This window comes from Lampris incognitus, chromosome 20 (assembly GCF_029633865.1).
Source record: "Lampris incognitus isolate fLamInc1 chromosome 20, fLamInc1.hap2, whole genome shotgun sequence".
Taxonomy (NCBI): Eukaryota; Metazoa; Chordata; class Actinopteri; order Lampriformes; family Lampridae; genus Lampris; species Lampris incognitus.
Window position 1 is genome coordinate 8199636 of NC_079230.1, and position 17241 is coordinate 8216876.

The window sequence follows — 17241 nt, forward strand, 5'->3', positions numbered from 1 at the left end:
CCCTCTCTCTCACGCTCTCCCCCTCTCCTCTCACTCTCTCTCTCTGTCCCTCCCCTCGCTCTCTCTCCCCTCTCACTCCCCTCCTCTTGTTCTCTCTCTGCCTTTCTCCCCTCTCTCTCACTCTCTTTGTCCCTCCCCTCGCGCTCTCTCTCCCCCTTCTCCCTGTCTCTGTCCCTCCCCTCCTGTCTCTCGCTCTCCCTCTCTATGTCCCTCTCTCGCTCTCGCCCCTCTCTTCTCACTCTCTCTGTTCCTCCCCTCGCTCTCTCCCCCCCTCTCACTCACTCTCTCTCCCTTTCACCCTCTCCTCCCCTCTCTCTCGCTCTCCCTCTCTATGTCACTCTCTCTCTCTCGCTCTCCCCCCTCTCTCTCACCCTCTCTCCGTCCCTCCCCTCGGTCTCTCTCCCCCTTTCTCCCTCTCTCCCTCTCTATGTCCCTCTCTCGCTCTCCCCCTCTCTCTTCTCACTCTCTCTGTCCCTCCCCTCGCTCTCTCTCCCCCTTTCTCCCCCTCTCACTCACTCTCTCCCTTTCTCCCTCTCTCTCTGTCCCTCCCCTCTCTCTCGCTCTCCCTCTCTATGTCACTCTCTCTCTCTCGCTCTCCCCCCTTTCTCCTCTCTCTCACTCTCTCTCCGTCCCTCTCCTCGGTCTCTCTCCCCCTTTCTCCCTCTCTCTCTCTCGCTCTCCCTCTCTATATCACTCTCTCTCTCTCGCTCTCCCCCCTCTCTCCTCTCTCTCACTCTCTCTCCGTCCCTCCCCTCGGTCTCTCTCCCCCTTTCTCCCTCTCGCTCTCCCCCCTCTCTCCTCTCTCTCCCCCTCTCTCCGTCCCTCCCCTCGGTCTCTCTCCCCCTTTCTCCCTCTCCCTCTCTCCCTCTCTATGTCCCTTCCCTCTCTCTCTGCCTTCCTTCCTTTCTTACTCTCCCTCCCTCCTTTGTCTCCCTCGCCAGTGTGGCTCCAGTAAACAGAAACAGCTCCACGGCAGGGAGAGGGCCTCGGTGTGAGGGAACATAATAAAGTACTGGTTGCACAACTCGGTGTCTTCATCACAACTGAGAGTAACCAGCTCCACGTGTGAATTACACAACGCCGGCGGCCGTAAATCACCAGCCCTGTACGTCTGCAGGAAGTCCCGTTTTAAAGGAGCGATGAATAGAAGGATCCATATTTAAAGGGAGTTTTTCAGAGCTCAAATCCATCCTCGCCAAGCAAACCCTCTGCCGCCACCTTGTATAGCGAATGTATTCGTTTGTGCATGTTTTTGTTGTTGTTGCATGTAACCAAATATGTTTGGCTTTATGTTTTCACCCTTTTGCACATTAGATTTGGCCTTCTATACTGTATCTTTTAACTTGTGCATATGTATATATATATATGTGTTTTTTTTTATCTTTTGCACATATTTTGTACTAGTTTCTACTGACGAAAGAGGGAATCTGCAAGTTAACATGTCATTGCACCGGCTGTACTGTGTGTGTGTGTGTGTGTATTGCTGCACATGACAGAAATAAACTCGAGTGGGCGCGTCAGCGCCATCCAGGGACGGCTTTTATGTCGTGACTTCGCAGGGGGCCTCCGGTGAGCCCTCACCCCCCCCCACCCCTTCCCCTGCCGGGTGACTCCAGCCTTGGCCGTAGCAGGGTCGCTGCACACGTCTTCCTGCAGCGCTTGAACGCACGATGCCGGCGCACAGGCTGGCGCAGTATTTACTCCATCAGCAACTGTGCGCCGTGCTTTTTGCTGCTAGCTGGGGTGGAGCAGGGGTGGGGGTGGGGGGGAGACGCAGGACGCCGCTCTTCCGCAAGACGCGACTCAGACGCAGCAAGCTGGCTTCTGGCTCCTGATCCACGTCGTGCTTTATCTCCGCAAAGGACAAACGTGGCGCACCTCAGACGTCACGAGGGGCGAAGTGGTTGGACTTTGTTGGGTGGCGCATGATCATGACGAGCGCGTGCCTCGGAGCGAGGTTTGCAGAAACCGTCACGTTCGTGCGGCAGCAGAAGGACGTGGCTGGGGAGAGGCTGGTGTGCTCTGTCGCCGGGCACGCCAGGGGAGAGGTTGGTGTGCGCTGTCGCCGGGCCCGGGTGCCCCACCCCCCCCCACCCCCAGTCCAACGACACGTGGGTCGGGTGACTCCGACTTACCAAATTGCCCCTAGGTGTGAATGTGTCTGGCCCGGGGTCGAACTGGCGACCTGTGCAGGGTCGCGTCCCCGCCTTCCAACCCAGTGGCTGCAGGGGTAGTAGGCTGCATCAACCCGCGCGCTTTTGGCGCGGAGGTGCCTACCGACCTGATAGCAGCAACACAGTTATCTCAGGCTAATTAGCGCCGGATAACGCTCGCTGCAGCGCGGCGCATGCGCCGTAACTGCAATGCGCAAGGTTCTCCCTGCAGCGGAGGCGAGGCCAAGTCGGTGCAGCAGGAAATCGGGCTCACAAACCGTGTGTGCGCGTAATAAACGTGCTTTATGATGGGAGGCCCAGAGAGAGGGGCTTCATACACGCACACCGACACACACACACACACACACACAACAACTCCACGTGCGCACATTCTTGAAATGCACGAAATGACAACAGAATGGGCATCATCAAGAGTGGGCCATAAAAGAGAGGGCCTCATAAACACGCCGTCTGATCGGGGCCTTTGTGGCCTATGAGATAGCCCCCAGCGCCGGTGATGCAACGCTTTGGCAGGCTACGGAGCTGGCCCACTTGGCACATGTCGGAGGGCTTCCTTCCTCCGCGGAGACGAGAGTTGTGAGAGACGGCGAGTGTGCATAGCATTTATCACACCCTCTCAGAGAGGAGCCCCGGCATGGACGGCTGGGTGGAGACGGAGAGAGCGAGAGATACGGAGAGAAACAGAAAGAGAGACAGAGGCGGAGAGAAGTGCGCGTTGCAGGTCGAGTCGTGTGAGAGAGGGAGGGAGAGAGAGAGAGAGAGAGGGAGGGAGAGAGAGAGAGAGAGAGAGAGGGAGAGAGAGGGAGAGAGAGAGAGAGGGAGAGAGAGAGAGAGAGAGAGAGAGAGAGGGAGAGAGAGGGAGAGAGAGAGAGGGAGAGAGAGGGAGGGAGAGAGGGGGGAGAGAGAGAGAGAGAGAGGGAGAGAGAGAGAGGGAGGGAGAGAGAGAGGCCGGGGGGGAGCGAGGGGAGAGGGGGGAGGGGAGTGTGGGGCAAGAGAAAATGGGTCAGAGACAAAGAGCATTTGTAGGTCGTTTGAAGGGGCCGGGAGAGCCAGTCTCACTGGGTACGTGAGGTTAGTTTGAGTATCTTGTGCTCCGCAAACCGGTTCACTGGTCTGGCAACTGGATCCTCATGTCAGAACCAGAATCACGTCGCCATTTCATTTTTGGGCACTTGCGCACATGAAATGAAACGAAACATCGTTTCCCCAGCCCACAGCAGTGCGACACAAAGACAAAAACACATCCCAAAAACTGCAGGGACACATATATCAAAACTAACTAGGCAAAAACAAAAAAAATCACTGCCCAAGGGAACGAACGCCAGCCAGGATGACTGTCGGAACTGCCGGTGTAAACGGGCTAACAGCTAGCTTAGCCTGCCCGCTTCCGTTTCCTGTCAGACCGCCCTCGGTGTTGTGGGAGCTGCCGGTCTGCACGGGCTAGCAGCTAGCTTAGCCTGCCCCGCTTCCATTTCCTGTCAGACCACCCTTGGTGTTGTGGCAACTGCCGTCTGCACGGTCTAGCAGTTAGCTTAGCCTGCCCCGCTTCCGTTTCCTCTCAGACCGCCTTCGGTGTTGTCGGAACTGCCGGTCTGCATGGGCTAGCAGTTAGCTTAGCCTGCCCCGCTTCCGTTTCCTCTCAGACCGCCTTCGGTGTTGTGGGAACTGCCGGTCTGCATAGGCTAGCAGTTAGCTTAGCCTGCCCCGCTTCCGTTTCCTGTCAGAGCGCCCTCAGTGTTGTGGGAACTGCCGGTCTGCATAGGCTAGCAGGTAGCTTAGCCTGCCCCGTTTCCGTTTCCTGTCAGACCGCCCTCGGTGTTTCCCCTTCAGGCGCAGCTCCGGGCAGGGCCGTGGTCCCTGGGCCCACAGGGCGCAGCATTTGTTCATGAATTTCACCAGTATAGTAATTAGAGCCGGGACCGAACTTGTCCTTTTGGGAATGTCATTGACACAGACTTCATTATCAGCAACTGATTAGAGAACAAACACGATTTGTGAAATACGCCCTTGTGTGTGTGTGTGTGTGTGTGTGTGTGTGTGTGCGTGTGTGTGTGTGTGTGTGTGTGTGTGCAGCTCTATTCTTGGACGCAAATGTCAGTGCATGGACAGTAGGATGGAGAGAAATGTACAACGTGAAGACATTTTGGCCGTGCCCCCAAACACCCTTTCAGAGTCGGAGGTAGGAGTGGGGTGCAGGGGTGCAGGGGGAGGGACCGTGTCTGCAGCTGAAGGCTTACTTCATGCAGAGTACAATGTCACCGAGGCCGTGTGTGCACGGTGGTTGTGGTGGGGTTGTTTCTCAAGAGAAAAGCATTGCTGTCTATTGTGTGCCGCGCCACAAAGATCCATTAAAAAGACTGTAACTGAATCCCTTTCCCCGCTCATTCCTCAACGGTGTCGCCCTCGCTTCCTTTCTTTCTCTCTCTACAGCGACAGACATGACGGGGCGGTGGCAGGTTCACTGGAAAAAACCGTCAACATTTCAGACTCGGGTAGCGACCATAAAACCTTGGTACCAAATACATGAATGTGCCAATCTGCTCCAGGCTGCAACAGACTGAAATACTTTTACCACATCCGACATTTTGTTTCCCCAAATATAGATAGTGTCCTGGACAGGCCACCGCAGGGCCCAAACATATTCACACCAAGGGACAATTTGGTACGGCTGATTCACCATCATTATCATTCATCTACATGTCTTTGGACTGTGGGAGGAAACCAGAGCCCCCAAAAGAACACAAAGAGGACAACCCGGGACGACCCGGTTGGACTACCCCAGGCTCGAACCCAGGACCTTCTTATAATAATAATAATAATAATGTCGCCTCACAGCAAGAAGGTCCTGGGTTTGAACCCCACAGTTGTCCAACCATGGGGGGGTCATCCCAGGTCGTCCTCTGTGTGGAGTTTACATGCTCTCCCTGTCTATGTGGGTTTCCTCCCACAGTCCAAAGACATGTAGGTCAGGTGAATCCGCCGTACTAAATTGTCCCTAGGTGTGAATGTGCATGTGTGTGTGTGTGTGTGGTGGGCCCTATGATGGCCTGGCAGTCTGTCCAGGGTTCCTCCCCACCTGTTGCCCAATGAGGGCTAGGATAGGCTCCAGCATTCCCGCGACCCTGAGGGCAGGATAAACGGTTTGGATAATGGATGGATGGATAATAATAGAAATAATAATAACAATTACGTTTATATAGCACTTTAGTATCATCGTTTATCTCACCAATGCATGTGTGTGTGTGTGTGTGTTCCCTGGCTATTGGTTAAACCAGGGAGAAAAAGGATAGAGAAATAGTTTATTGGACGGAGATAAAGGAGAGGTTCCCATCGGAGCTGCTTGTTTTTAAATTGAACGCTGTTTGCTGCCCCTGGTGCGTGCCTTGTCCTCGTCTCGACCGGGGGAGCGAGGACAACAGTTTTCATCTGTTTTACCAAGTAGGACACACGCCCCTATCTGCGCTGAACATAGAGAATGTGACTCCGCTTCTTTCCCACAAATCACCAGCTACTTATTTTCTTCTCTCTCTATCTGTCACTCTCTCTCTCTCTCTAACCTTTCTTCATTCTGCAACAGCTCCAGTCAACTATAATGAACGTAACCACAGACGTGACGTCGTTCTCGGCAGGTATCGCGATATTACAAACGATTCCGTTCGCGTGACGTCGTTCTCTGCAGGTATCGCGATATCACAAACGATTCCGTCGCGCGTTTCCCTGTGACGACAGCAGAGTCAACATGACGAGCAAACGCCGAGTTACGTCAAACCGCCTGCAAAGGCGCGCCGCTAGAAAGAGACGCGTTTCCACAGACGCCGAGGCTTTAACATAACTGAAATAAGCGTATTATCCACCCGTCCGTCCATCCATCCATTATCCAAACCGCGTATCCTGCTCTCGGGGTCACTCGAGCCTTTCCCAGCAGTCATTGGGCGGCACGCGGACGCTCGAGCCTTTCCCAGCAGTCATTGGGCGGCACGCGGGGGGGGGGGGGGAGACCCCGGACAGGCCGCCGGGCGAATTATTTTAAAGAAAATCGCAAAATAAAAAATCCTCTCCACCGTTTCCGGCTGCAACCGGAAAACTCGACAACCCGAGAGCGATATACTGAAAAAAAATGTGACGTTCTTAATCAAAGGATTCCGTATGATTTTGGACATACAATTATCTTGCACTTCCTGACAGCCGTGCCAAAAGGCCCACGCCAGATCAAGACACGTGTACTTGACAGTCCAAGACTCCCCCCTTCCCCTTCCCCCTTCCCCCCACCGAGGTTCAGGTCAGGAGGTTAGACCGGGTAGGATTTGTCGGTTGCAGTTTGAAAACGCAGCACTCAAATTTGGCCCCTCTGCCCCCCGGGCCCAAGCGTCACCAGAAGGACACGCCCCCCTGGCCGCAAGGTCCGCAACACGTCCCGGTGCGCCGACTCCGCGTCTCCCCTTGGGTTCAGGGGTCTCTGCACGCCTCAGCGCGTCATAAATGACGATTAAGAGGGATTATTTTTGCCAGGGTCCTGAGTTTTTAGGAAAATCCCGCTCTTCCTTCATGTGTGACGTCCGGGCAAGGGATGGGAGGGGGCGTGTCTTGTACGAGCGCCGCAGGCTGCGCGGCGGGACCCTTCTCCTTTAAAAAGGCCCGCTTGCGGAAGCCCCCCCGCCGCTGATTGGCTCGGACGCGGAGGCGTGTCCAGTTGCGTAACGCACAGGCTGAAGTAGAGCGCGCGCGAGAGAGAGCGCGAGAGAGAGAGAGAGAGAGAGAGAGAGAGAGAGAGAGGGATTACCGGAGTAACAGGCAGGCGCAGTGGAGGACTCGTCCGTATCCGCCGAACCGAGACAGACGGTGCCAGCTGCCAGCTAGCTTACGTCGGCGGTTAGCAGCTAGCGTCGGAGCCGTAGCCTCGCCGTCGTGACGTTTGCGTGACAGAGCGAGTGTGGTGTGCTGTCGCTGCTTCCTCCTCCTCCTCCTCCTCCTCCTCTTCTTCTTCTTCTTCTGCTTCTTCTTCTTCGTGTCCCTCGCACGCTCTCTCGTCCATCCCGAAGTTAGGACGCGTGTGTTAGAGTGTACACCCCCTCCCCTCCCTTCCCCGTCGCCTCTTCCTCCTGTGGACAGCAAGCGTGTCTGTCTGTCTCTGCTCTGCTCTGCGTGTGTGTGTGCGTGTGTGTGAGACGGGGTTGTGTAGCCATAACACACACACATACAGTCTTCTGACAGGCGATTGTTTACATTCGGTGTCCGGTTCCTTGTCAGTGGATTCACGTCATTGACAGATTCCGACACACAGCCACCAACATGTGAGTACCGGTGTATGGTGTGGGTGTGTGTGTGTGTGTATATCATATATATATATATGTGTGTGTGTGTCTGTGTCTGTGTCTGTGTGTGTACCATATATATATATGTGTGTGTGTGTGTATCATATATATATGTGTGTGTGTATCATATATATATATATATATATGTGTGTGTGTGTATCATATATATATATATGTGTGTATATCATATATATATGTGTGTGTGCATATATCTATGTGTGTGTGTGTATCATATATATATATATATGTGTGTGTGTATATCATATATCTATATGTGTGTGTGTGCATATATCTATGTGTGTGTGTGTATCATATATATATATATATATATGTGTGTGCATATATCTATATGTGTGTGTGTGTATATCATATATCTATGTGTGTGTGTGTATATCATATATATATATGTGTGTGTGTATCATATATCTATATGTGTGTGTGTGTGTATCATATATCTATATGTGTGTGTGTGTGTATCATATATCTATATGTGTGTGTGTGTGTGTGGATGAGGATAATATGAGGACGGGGTGTCACTGGGTTCGTTTGACGCCGATTGACAGCGTGCACCGTTTTGCCCAGCGCTTGAGTGATCGCGTATGTTTTCAGCGTCAATGTCATGTGAGTCTGCAGTTAGCATCCCAGCGGCTAGCAGCTGCCAGGACGCCGCTCTTCCGCAAGACGCGACTCAGAAGTGCAACTATTCAGGCCTCGCAAGTTGGTGCGTTGCCGACTTGCGTGACAGAAACCCGCGTTGGCTGTGCGCGTCCGCGCGTTGCGGCTCGCGTGTCCGCGCGCGCCGGCTCCACGCGACAGTGTTTCCCCACAGCGCCGCAGCTTTGGGTGAGAAACGAGTGTTTGACGTGCAGAAACGTGTGCTCTTGCGCGCAGCCTTTAGTTCTCTCCAAAGGTTGACGTCAGGTGAGTTTGCAGTTGTGTCTCGCTGTTGTGCAATGGCCTGCTTCCTTTTTCTTTTTCTTTCTTTTTTGCACATTGACTCATCCATCTTCTGGTTTGCCCTTTCACCTTTGAACCTTTCCAAGCTTGATCTGTATAGGTGGCTGTGAATGCATGCTCTATACCAGTGTTTCTCAACCCAGTCCTCGAGGACCCCCTATCCTGCATGTTTTCTTTGCAACCCTGAAACCTGTTTGTAGTTATTCAACCAATCGGCAATGAATTTTGTCAGAAGTTGCACACCTTGCATAATTTAGTGCTGCGAGGTGATTGGTCGAGTAAGTACAAGCCGGGGCTACCTATGCAGGGTTACAATGACAATCTGCAGGATAGGGGGGTCCTTGAGGACTGGGTTGAGAAACACTGCTCTGTACTTTGCAGCATGCTGCACTCTCGCAGGTGTCTCGCCCCTGTTGTTTCTACTGCACAGCCTGTTCACGTTTTAGGCGATTTTAACCCTACTTGGAACCGTTGGATGCTGCTCAAGAGAGGTGCAAAGGGACACACAGGCAGTGAGAGAATGTATGGCAGTTACTCTTGCAAGTTATTCATAGAACTTAACTACCCAAGTTAGGATGTGATAATGCAAAAACAAAAACCCAAAACAAAACAAAACACAAAAGCAGAAAGAAACCCAATAACTTAGTCTTTTACCTGTATAAATTAACATTAATTTAGTTTACAAAACACAGTGGGGCATACGGAATACGGGTGTTTTGTTGTCTGGGATCTTAATATCTGCAATACTTAAACTGTCGTTTGCAGAAGATGCTCTAATATGTCAGAAGATTGCTCTTGTGCCTCTCGTTGTTGCGTTTTCCACAGTTAGAGCTGGGTGAATACGTTGATGAAGGTCAAGACAACCAATACACAGCTCTGACACTTGGTACCCGACAGCAATGCAGGACCTCTATAACCTTGTACCGTACAGCTTTACAGTGCTCCTGTTGCACAACAAGCATAGGCTCCAAACATCAGATTGCTTTAGTCAAGGTAGTTTCTATTACAGTGCCCCTGTAGTAATAATAATACATTTTATTTGTGGGCGCCTTTCAGAGCACCCAAGGACACATTACAGAACACAGTCATTTTTACAGATCATATGTAAACTATTTTTCTGTGCGTGACAAATTGGGGATGAAAAAAAAATTGAAAAGGAAGTGAGCTTATCCCAAAATAAAATAAACCCTGTTTTGAATCCAGGATCACCTGACCTGTTTTGATTCACCTTAACAGGAAAGTGGTAACAAGCATGATGCATTTCCTGTTACAGTGCTTTTGAGTCACGTACCAAGACAAAACGAGCCTTGTAATAATCAGCATACTGTCGACAAATCTGGAGCATGCACCAGTAGCTACTGCAGCAACCATATCTGCCAAGAGAATTGAAATCAAGCCAATAACTGGTAGGATGTAGGAAGCAGGGGTGGCACAGATATTCTGCAGATACCAGCGTTTTTAATAGCTGCATTTAGGGGCGGCACGGTGTCCCAGGGGTTAGCTCACAGCAAGAAGGTTCTGGTTTCGAACCCGAGGCTGTCTCAGGCAGGCCCTTTCCGTGTGGCGTTTGCTTGTTCTCCACGTGTCTGCGTGGGTTTCCTCCCACCATCAAAAAGACGTGCATGTTAGGGTTACTACTACTGTCTGTGCCCCTGAGCAAGGCAGTGGAAAGAAGAACCGGAGTTGGTCCCCGGTGCTGCAGCCGCCCACTGCTCCTATACAACAGGATGGGTTAAATGCAGAGAACACGTTTCATTGTAACAATACAATAACAAAATAAAGTGGCTTTCTTTTTTTTTAATCTTCCAAGTTCATGAGCATATTCATGGCAAACAACGTTGAAGAAAGATTTGGAAGCAAACTGCATGCCTTAAAGTCCGTTGACTAGAGACCCTAGTTTTTTGTTTTTTTTTTTTGTTTTTTTTGTTGGCAGACAAAATACAGATTGAACTTTTCAATAGTGATGTGACATTTAAGTGGTACAGCTTGTCGCTCCACATTTGCCAAACTGGCAATTTGCCCAGACCCGCTGAGATTGAGAGATAGGTCTGAATGTACTGGGGGGAGGGGGGCCCAGAACCCTCACCATCGTAATACGTATATTTATTTTTTGTGATATGTATTGCGGCATTAAAGCGTATGAAGAACTTAAGTGATTTCACGAGATATATGCAGAGTTTTTAACTTTCAACGCTTCATTTGTAAAGAATTGATCATTAGCTTGGAGCAGTGGCGGATCTAGAGATTTTTTTCTTGGGGTGGCAAAGGGGTTGGCATGAGGTTCAAGGAGGGGGGGCAATGGACGTTATTCTAAACGTATTATTATTCGAAACTCGGATTTCATCGAATGTATTTTGTTCTCTACTGTTTGAGATGAGTTTTGCGCGGGTCTCATTGACCTTCACCGTGCATGTACATAAAATATACTTTAAAAACATATTATCTGATTTATAAATGGGGTGGCAACAGGGGTGGCAAGACTGTGTCCCAGAGGTGGCAGCTGCCACCCCGTGCCACCCCGTAAGATCCGCGCCTGGCTTTGAGTCAGTTGATTTTATAGGTTGGGATGAGATGGTTGTTCGAGAATTAATTTATATTATTTGTTAGATGCGGTGGAATATTTTTCTGAATAATTAGCCATAAAAAAGAACAAACCTCGCCCGATTTCGTTTTCTATCAAGCAACGAGAGATTTAGCCGCACGTGACCGATGGGCCTAGTGTGTAAAGTGGCTATTGCGCATTTGATGTCCATTCTTAAACGCTAAACTGTTCAGCCTTCCTATGAAATAAGAGTTGTTATTTTGAGCTTGGTCTTATTCGGGACAACACACAACTTGTGTTTGTGTAGAGTTACGGCGTGGCCACTTTGAATTACAGGCGAGTACTTATGACGTACACAAGCGGCGACCTCAGTTGTAACGTAGCATGGAGGGGTTATGCCGTGGCAGTTATTGATTCCACGCTGACAGAAATGAGGAGCGAGACAAAAATCTATTTACAGTATAGTCACACGATTTTAATGCATGTTCATGAACAGAGGCATCCGAGCCCAGGTGCCTGAATGCGCCCCGATCAATACAGTACAGTCTCTCTTATAGGACAGTCGTCTGTTCTTCCCCTCCTTAACTCATGTCTTCCAGCTCTCATCCACCAAGGCCACTTCTCCATTTACTGCGTACAGACTTGCTACACTCAGTGAGTCTCCAATACAGCCAACAATTAACAGTAGGCCCTTATTGAAGACACTTTATAATTAACAATAGGCCCTTATTGAAGACACTTAATAATTAACAATAGGCCCTTATTGAAGACACTTTATAATTAACAATAGGCCCTTATTGAAGACACTTAATAATTAACAATAGGCCCTTATTGAAGACACTTTATAATTAACAATAGGCCCTTATTGAAGACACTTTATTGAAGACACTTTATTGAAGACACCTGGAGAAGACACTTTATAAGACCACCTTTGTCCTGCTACACATGGACTTCAAGTGTCCATCTAAGCAATGTAAGGTCCTGGTGAAAGATTAAAAGTAAGCAAACATCAAATGTGAAATGCCCTCGCAGGTTATGAAAGCAGTTCGAGTGTGTAAAACTTAACCGGTCTACCGTGGAGTTATAGGCACGCAACATGGTGCCAGAAGTGGGACGGCGAGACCGTGACGCCATCGGAAGCGCGTGCGCCCAGAGGCGTGAGGGAGCTGGTATGCTGAAGACGCGCTTCCCGAAGGAGGGGGGTAGTGTAGTGAACACTAGACTCGCTAGCCCTCGCCTAATGGGTCGGATTCTTTAAAAGAGAAGGGGGGGGGGGGAGTCGACTGGTTAACGTAGTCGCCCGTGGTGCGGGACACCCGGGTTCGCGTCCCGGCTGCGGCGGTTCCCGGCTGCCCGTTGATTTCGCTACATTGGTCTTTGCGAAGCATGACGTCACCAAATGCTGTTATGTCAGTGTGTGTTATTCATCATCATCATTACGTAGACGACATTAGAACCGCAGCGTGTTCTTCCAGACTGGACTCGTAGATGAGTTGGAAATAAAACGTCTTTCTTTTCAGAGAGGGCGACATGTTGGAAGACCTTCTAGATACCGAATTCCTATAGAAATACCCTTATTTCCTCTTGGGCTACCTCCAAGCCAGTAAACCCAACTTTGGCTCCTACACCGTTCATTATTAGATGAGACCAGGGGCTCGGCGGCCTTCTTAGACCAGAAACATATGCATCAGTACTTAGCTTTCTTATTTACCTAAGCCTTACTTAAGCTCATTCATCATGTCACCCCCTTCGGGTCAGAATCCACAGTCTGGAAAGTAATTATGACCAGAGATGACTCACATTAGCATCAGCTAACATGCTAGCAGCGATGATTAGCTGTTGTAGTTAGGCGTTAGCCATTGTTAGCCATGTTTAATCATATAATTACCCCCACTGGCGCCATAGCACAGGTGATTAGTTTGTTTGGCAGTGACACTATCTGCTATGTAGATGCTTTCACAACACCACCAATATTTTAATCTGGCTCGATTCTCCTTCCCGGTCTGAATTTGCAGGGTCTGATCCCACACTGTATGTGGAAAGTCTGCCACACAAGTCCATGTCTTCTCAGGTTTATGGCCGTCAGTGTTTTTTAATGTTGTCCCCTTATAGGAATTTGTCCCCTTTTTAGACTCAAACAAAACATTTTGAGACTAATTTTACTCTGACTGGGATCTCTTTAAAAAGCACAACGTGAATGATGGTGCAGAAAACCGAGGAGGATCCTGCCCCGTTTATCAAGCTATTATAAAAGCAAAGAGGTGAATACGTAATGTCGCGTTTGACGTCGATGTTCAAACTCCATCCGGGTGCTGAAAATGTCAAAAAGGTACCTTAGGGACATGCTAGAAAAAAGTAGAAAAGGTTTGCTACTCTGTCGGTACCATCTCTGGTGAAAGTGCCGTCTGCTCAGCCTGTAGCAGCAGGGGGTGGGGGCGTCTTGTAGACACAGCTGCTGGCTGACATTGTCGACTGTGAAAGTCAAGAGCTAAATGCTCGAGTATTGTCGGGCTCGGACATCCGTGTCGACCTGTCTCACGTTCTCCTTAGTCATGTTCAGCTGCGGCAACTTTTCATCTGCCTTTGGTCTGCTGAAATGTACACTTGCTTTCTGGGTTTTATTTAAACTCAATTAGTGTAAGGATAATATTCCATACTTACTACAATTAAAGTCCTGGGAGGTCTCATGATCCTTAGTTTTGCCGTGGGCATCGTAAATACTCCCTGTGCTGCTTCTTACTGTGCTTATCAAAGCTGGCGGGTGTTCAAAATTGTAGTAACGCCAAACTACGAAATTCTCCTCCTGTGAGGAATTTCCCAGGTGTCGGTGGGCTTCGAACCCGTGACCCCAGGTGACTAAAGGCTGCAAATGTAAAGATGTGATCACGTTTGGCGATTTGCTGCTCATCCCGATCAAATTGGACGCACTTTTGGCGGCGAGTGGCATCTTGTCGTTGCTAGGCAGCCACAGAATTGCCTGCCAATCACTCTTGAGCCAGTCTTGGCAATAAGTGAGTTAGCTACACAACTCTACCTGTCTGACTTATCGTTACTTGCTATTGTTGTTAAACAGCATAGCACATTTTTACTACTTCTACTCCTGTTCACGGCACGGTGGCGCAGTGGTTAGCGCAGTCGCCTCACAGCAAGAAGGTCCTGGGTTCGAGCCCCGGGGTAGTCCAACCTTGGGGGTCGTCCCGGGTCGTCCTCGGGGTGGAGTTTGCCTGTTCTCCCCGTGTCTGCGTGGGTTTCCTCCCAAAGACATTTAGGTCAGGTGAATCGGCCGTACTAAATTGCCCCTAGGTGTGTGTATGTGTGTGTGTGCGTGTGCGCCCTGTGATGGCCTGGCGGCCTGTCCAGGGTGTCTACCCACCTGCTGCCCAATGACTGCTGGGATAGGCTCCAGCAACCCCGCGACCCTGAGAGCAGGATAAGCGGTTTGGATAATGGATGGATGGATGGATGGGTGGATGGATACTGCTATTTATTATCTAAAACACGGAGAGGCAGAGAATACTTGCTTTAGCTCTTTTCCTCACCATCTTTGTTAACAGCACAGCTCTGAAGGGAAATGCCGCAGTGATGGGGAAAATCTTTCTTGTTTTAAAAAATATATTTTTTAAAAACCTTCACACGCTCAACGCGTTTCTTCAAAAACGCAAGGCACACCGGTCAGACAACAAGCGAGGCCCCCGGGGTGCATAAAAAGCAAACAAAATGCTTCAAACCGGTCGAAAAGCCATCAGAAAAAGGCGCCTCTCACTGCTAAACATAAATCCGTTGTGATCACAGTGTAGTGATGTGGCGGTCACAGCTACATAAAAGTGTGGGACGATTTGCTTCACCCGCCGTTCACTACCATTCACAATCATGCAAAGGGCAAAAGAAATGGCGTTATTTCCAGCTGCAAAGCAATCCTGTCCCTTCGCCTTTGTACAAAGTTTAACAATGCTGAACTCTGACCCGTGAATTCACACGAACAGCCAGTAGAAATCTTTTTGGATGACCTTGGCAAAATCCAAAATGAACGTGTCCCTAATCAGCTGTCTGCATTAGGTGATCAGCTCTCATAGGAATGAATGAGCTGCCGTTTTCAGCCTGTCATCCAGTGCTTTATTCATTTATGGCTGCACCCCACTGCCCAGAGCTCTATAGTATAGAACCAAAATAAGTAGAGTAGAGCTCTATAGTATAGAACCAAAATAAGTATAGTAGAGCTCGATAGTATAGAACCAAAAAAAGTATAGTAGAGCTCGATAGTATAGAACCAAAAAAGTAGAGTAGAGCTCTATAGTATAGAACCAAAAAAGTATAGTAGAGCTCGATAGTATAGAACCAAAAAAGTAGAGTAGAGCTCTATAGTATAGAACCAAAAAAGTAGAGTAGAGCTCGATAGTATAGAACCAAAAAAGTATAGTAGAGCTCGATAGTATAGAACCAAAAAAGTAGAGTAGAGCACTATAGTATAGAACCAAAAAAAGTATAGTAGAGCTCTATGGTATAGAACCAAAATGAGTAGAGTAGAGCTCTATGGTATAGAACCAAAAAAGTAGAGTAGAGCTCTATATTATAGAACCAAAAAAAAGTATAGTAGAGCTCTATGGTATAGAACCAAAATAAGTAAGAGTAGAGCTCTATGGTATAGAACCAAAATAAGCAGAGTAGAGCTCGATAGTATAGAACCAAAAAAAGTATAGTAGAGCTCTATGGTATAGAACCAAAAAAGTAGAGTAGAGCTCTATGGTATAGAACCAAAAAAAAGTATAGTAGAGCTCTATGGTATAGAACCAAAAAAGTAGAGTAGAGCTCTATAGTATAGAACCAAAATAAGTAGAGTAGAGCTCTGTAGTATAGAACAAAAAAGTATAGTAAACCTCTATAGTATAGAACAAAAAAAGTATAGTAGAGCTGTGTAGAACCAACAACAGTATAGTATATAACCAAAAAAAAGTATAGTAGAGCTCTATATTATAGAACCAAAAAGTATAGAACAAAAAAAAGGAAGAAGATGCAACTTGATTTTCTGTCAGCTGCAAGACATGGCTTAATGGTAGCATTTCTGTATGGCTTAACAGCACCAGAGGTTTTAATCTTATGTGTAGCTATCTAGCATGTCATAGCTAACTGCCACCACCTCACACTATGTGATGTCAAACCTTTTATCGCTATGAAAAGCGAATAGCGAAATTAGTCTTTGCACACTTCACTGATATAAGTTTATAGTTTTCAAACTTTGCACTGCCACTTTTTGGTCCAACTGTGTCAAACACATAGGAGCAGCCCGCCCTGTTAACCATTTTTTTTTCAGATTCCCCCCTTTTTCTCCCAAATAGTACTTGGCCAATTACCCCACTCTTCCGATCCGTCCCGGTCGCTGCTCCTGCAGACTACCACATGCCTCCTCCCATACATGTGGAGTCGCCAGCCGCTTCTTTTCACCCGACAGTGAGGAGTATCGCCAGGGGGACGTAGCACGTGGGAGGATCACGCTATCCCCCCCCCCCCGAACAGGCACCCCGACCGACCAGAGGAGGCGCTAGTGCAGCGACCAGGACACATACCCACATCCGGCTTCCCTTCCACAGACACGGCCAGTTGTGTCTGTAGGGACGCCCGACCAAGCCGGAGGTAACACGGGGATTCGAACCGGCGATCCCCGTGTTGGTAGGCAACGAAATAGACCGCTACGCAACCCGGACACCCGTTAACCCTTTTTTTGGCTGGCGTTGTGGACATGTATTTCAGAAGATAGTTGGGATCCTTTTTTTTTTTCAACCCATTATGTAGATGTCAGGCTCGCATTTCTATACTTTCCTCCACCCAGGTTCTCTTTTTAAAGGCCGGGGGGGCGACCCTGAGGCTGCCAGGGGGGGGCGACCCTGAGGCTGCCAGCCGACCGACTTCATGCTTGGTAGGGGCTTTGGCCAGGATTTGCCACCGCGGCACAAAACTGGGTTGCAGTTTTGACGGGATGTGGAAAGGACATCACATGTGGGCTGTTTAAGTGCAGACCTGGTAGTGTGGCTGTTTTAGCCCCCTGGTGCAGGACCAGCGTCGCGTCGCCCCTGTTTTCAGCCGCGTGTTGCAGAGCTGCCCGGTGACGGAGGAGTTGCTTTCGGAGGCAACAACAGGTCTTTTGGAGCCGATCTATTCCTCGTGTGTGTCAAATAGGCAAACATTGGTAAATGCACGCATGCACGCACACACACACACACACACAGAATCATCCTTCCTACCCCTACCGTTGATGCACCAT

General features: G+C 49.2%; 1 protein-coding gene across 1 annotated transcript in view; it reads left to right on the forward strand.

The window, feature by feature from the left end:
• Nucleotides 1–7340: 7340 nt before the first annotated feature.
• The window catches only part of LOC130130374 (pyruvate carboxylase, mitochondrial), a 469779-nt gene continuing 459878 nt past the window's right edge, over nucleotides 7341–17241 (forward strand). The window contains exon 1 of the mRNA XM_056300064.1: nucleotides 7341–7465. Coding sequence (XP_056156039.1) covers nucleotides 7464–7465 — 2 coding nt within the window. The 5' untranslated portion in view covers nucleotides 7341–7463. The remainder of the gene's footprint in view (nucleotides 7466–17241) is intronic.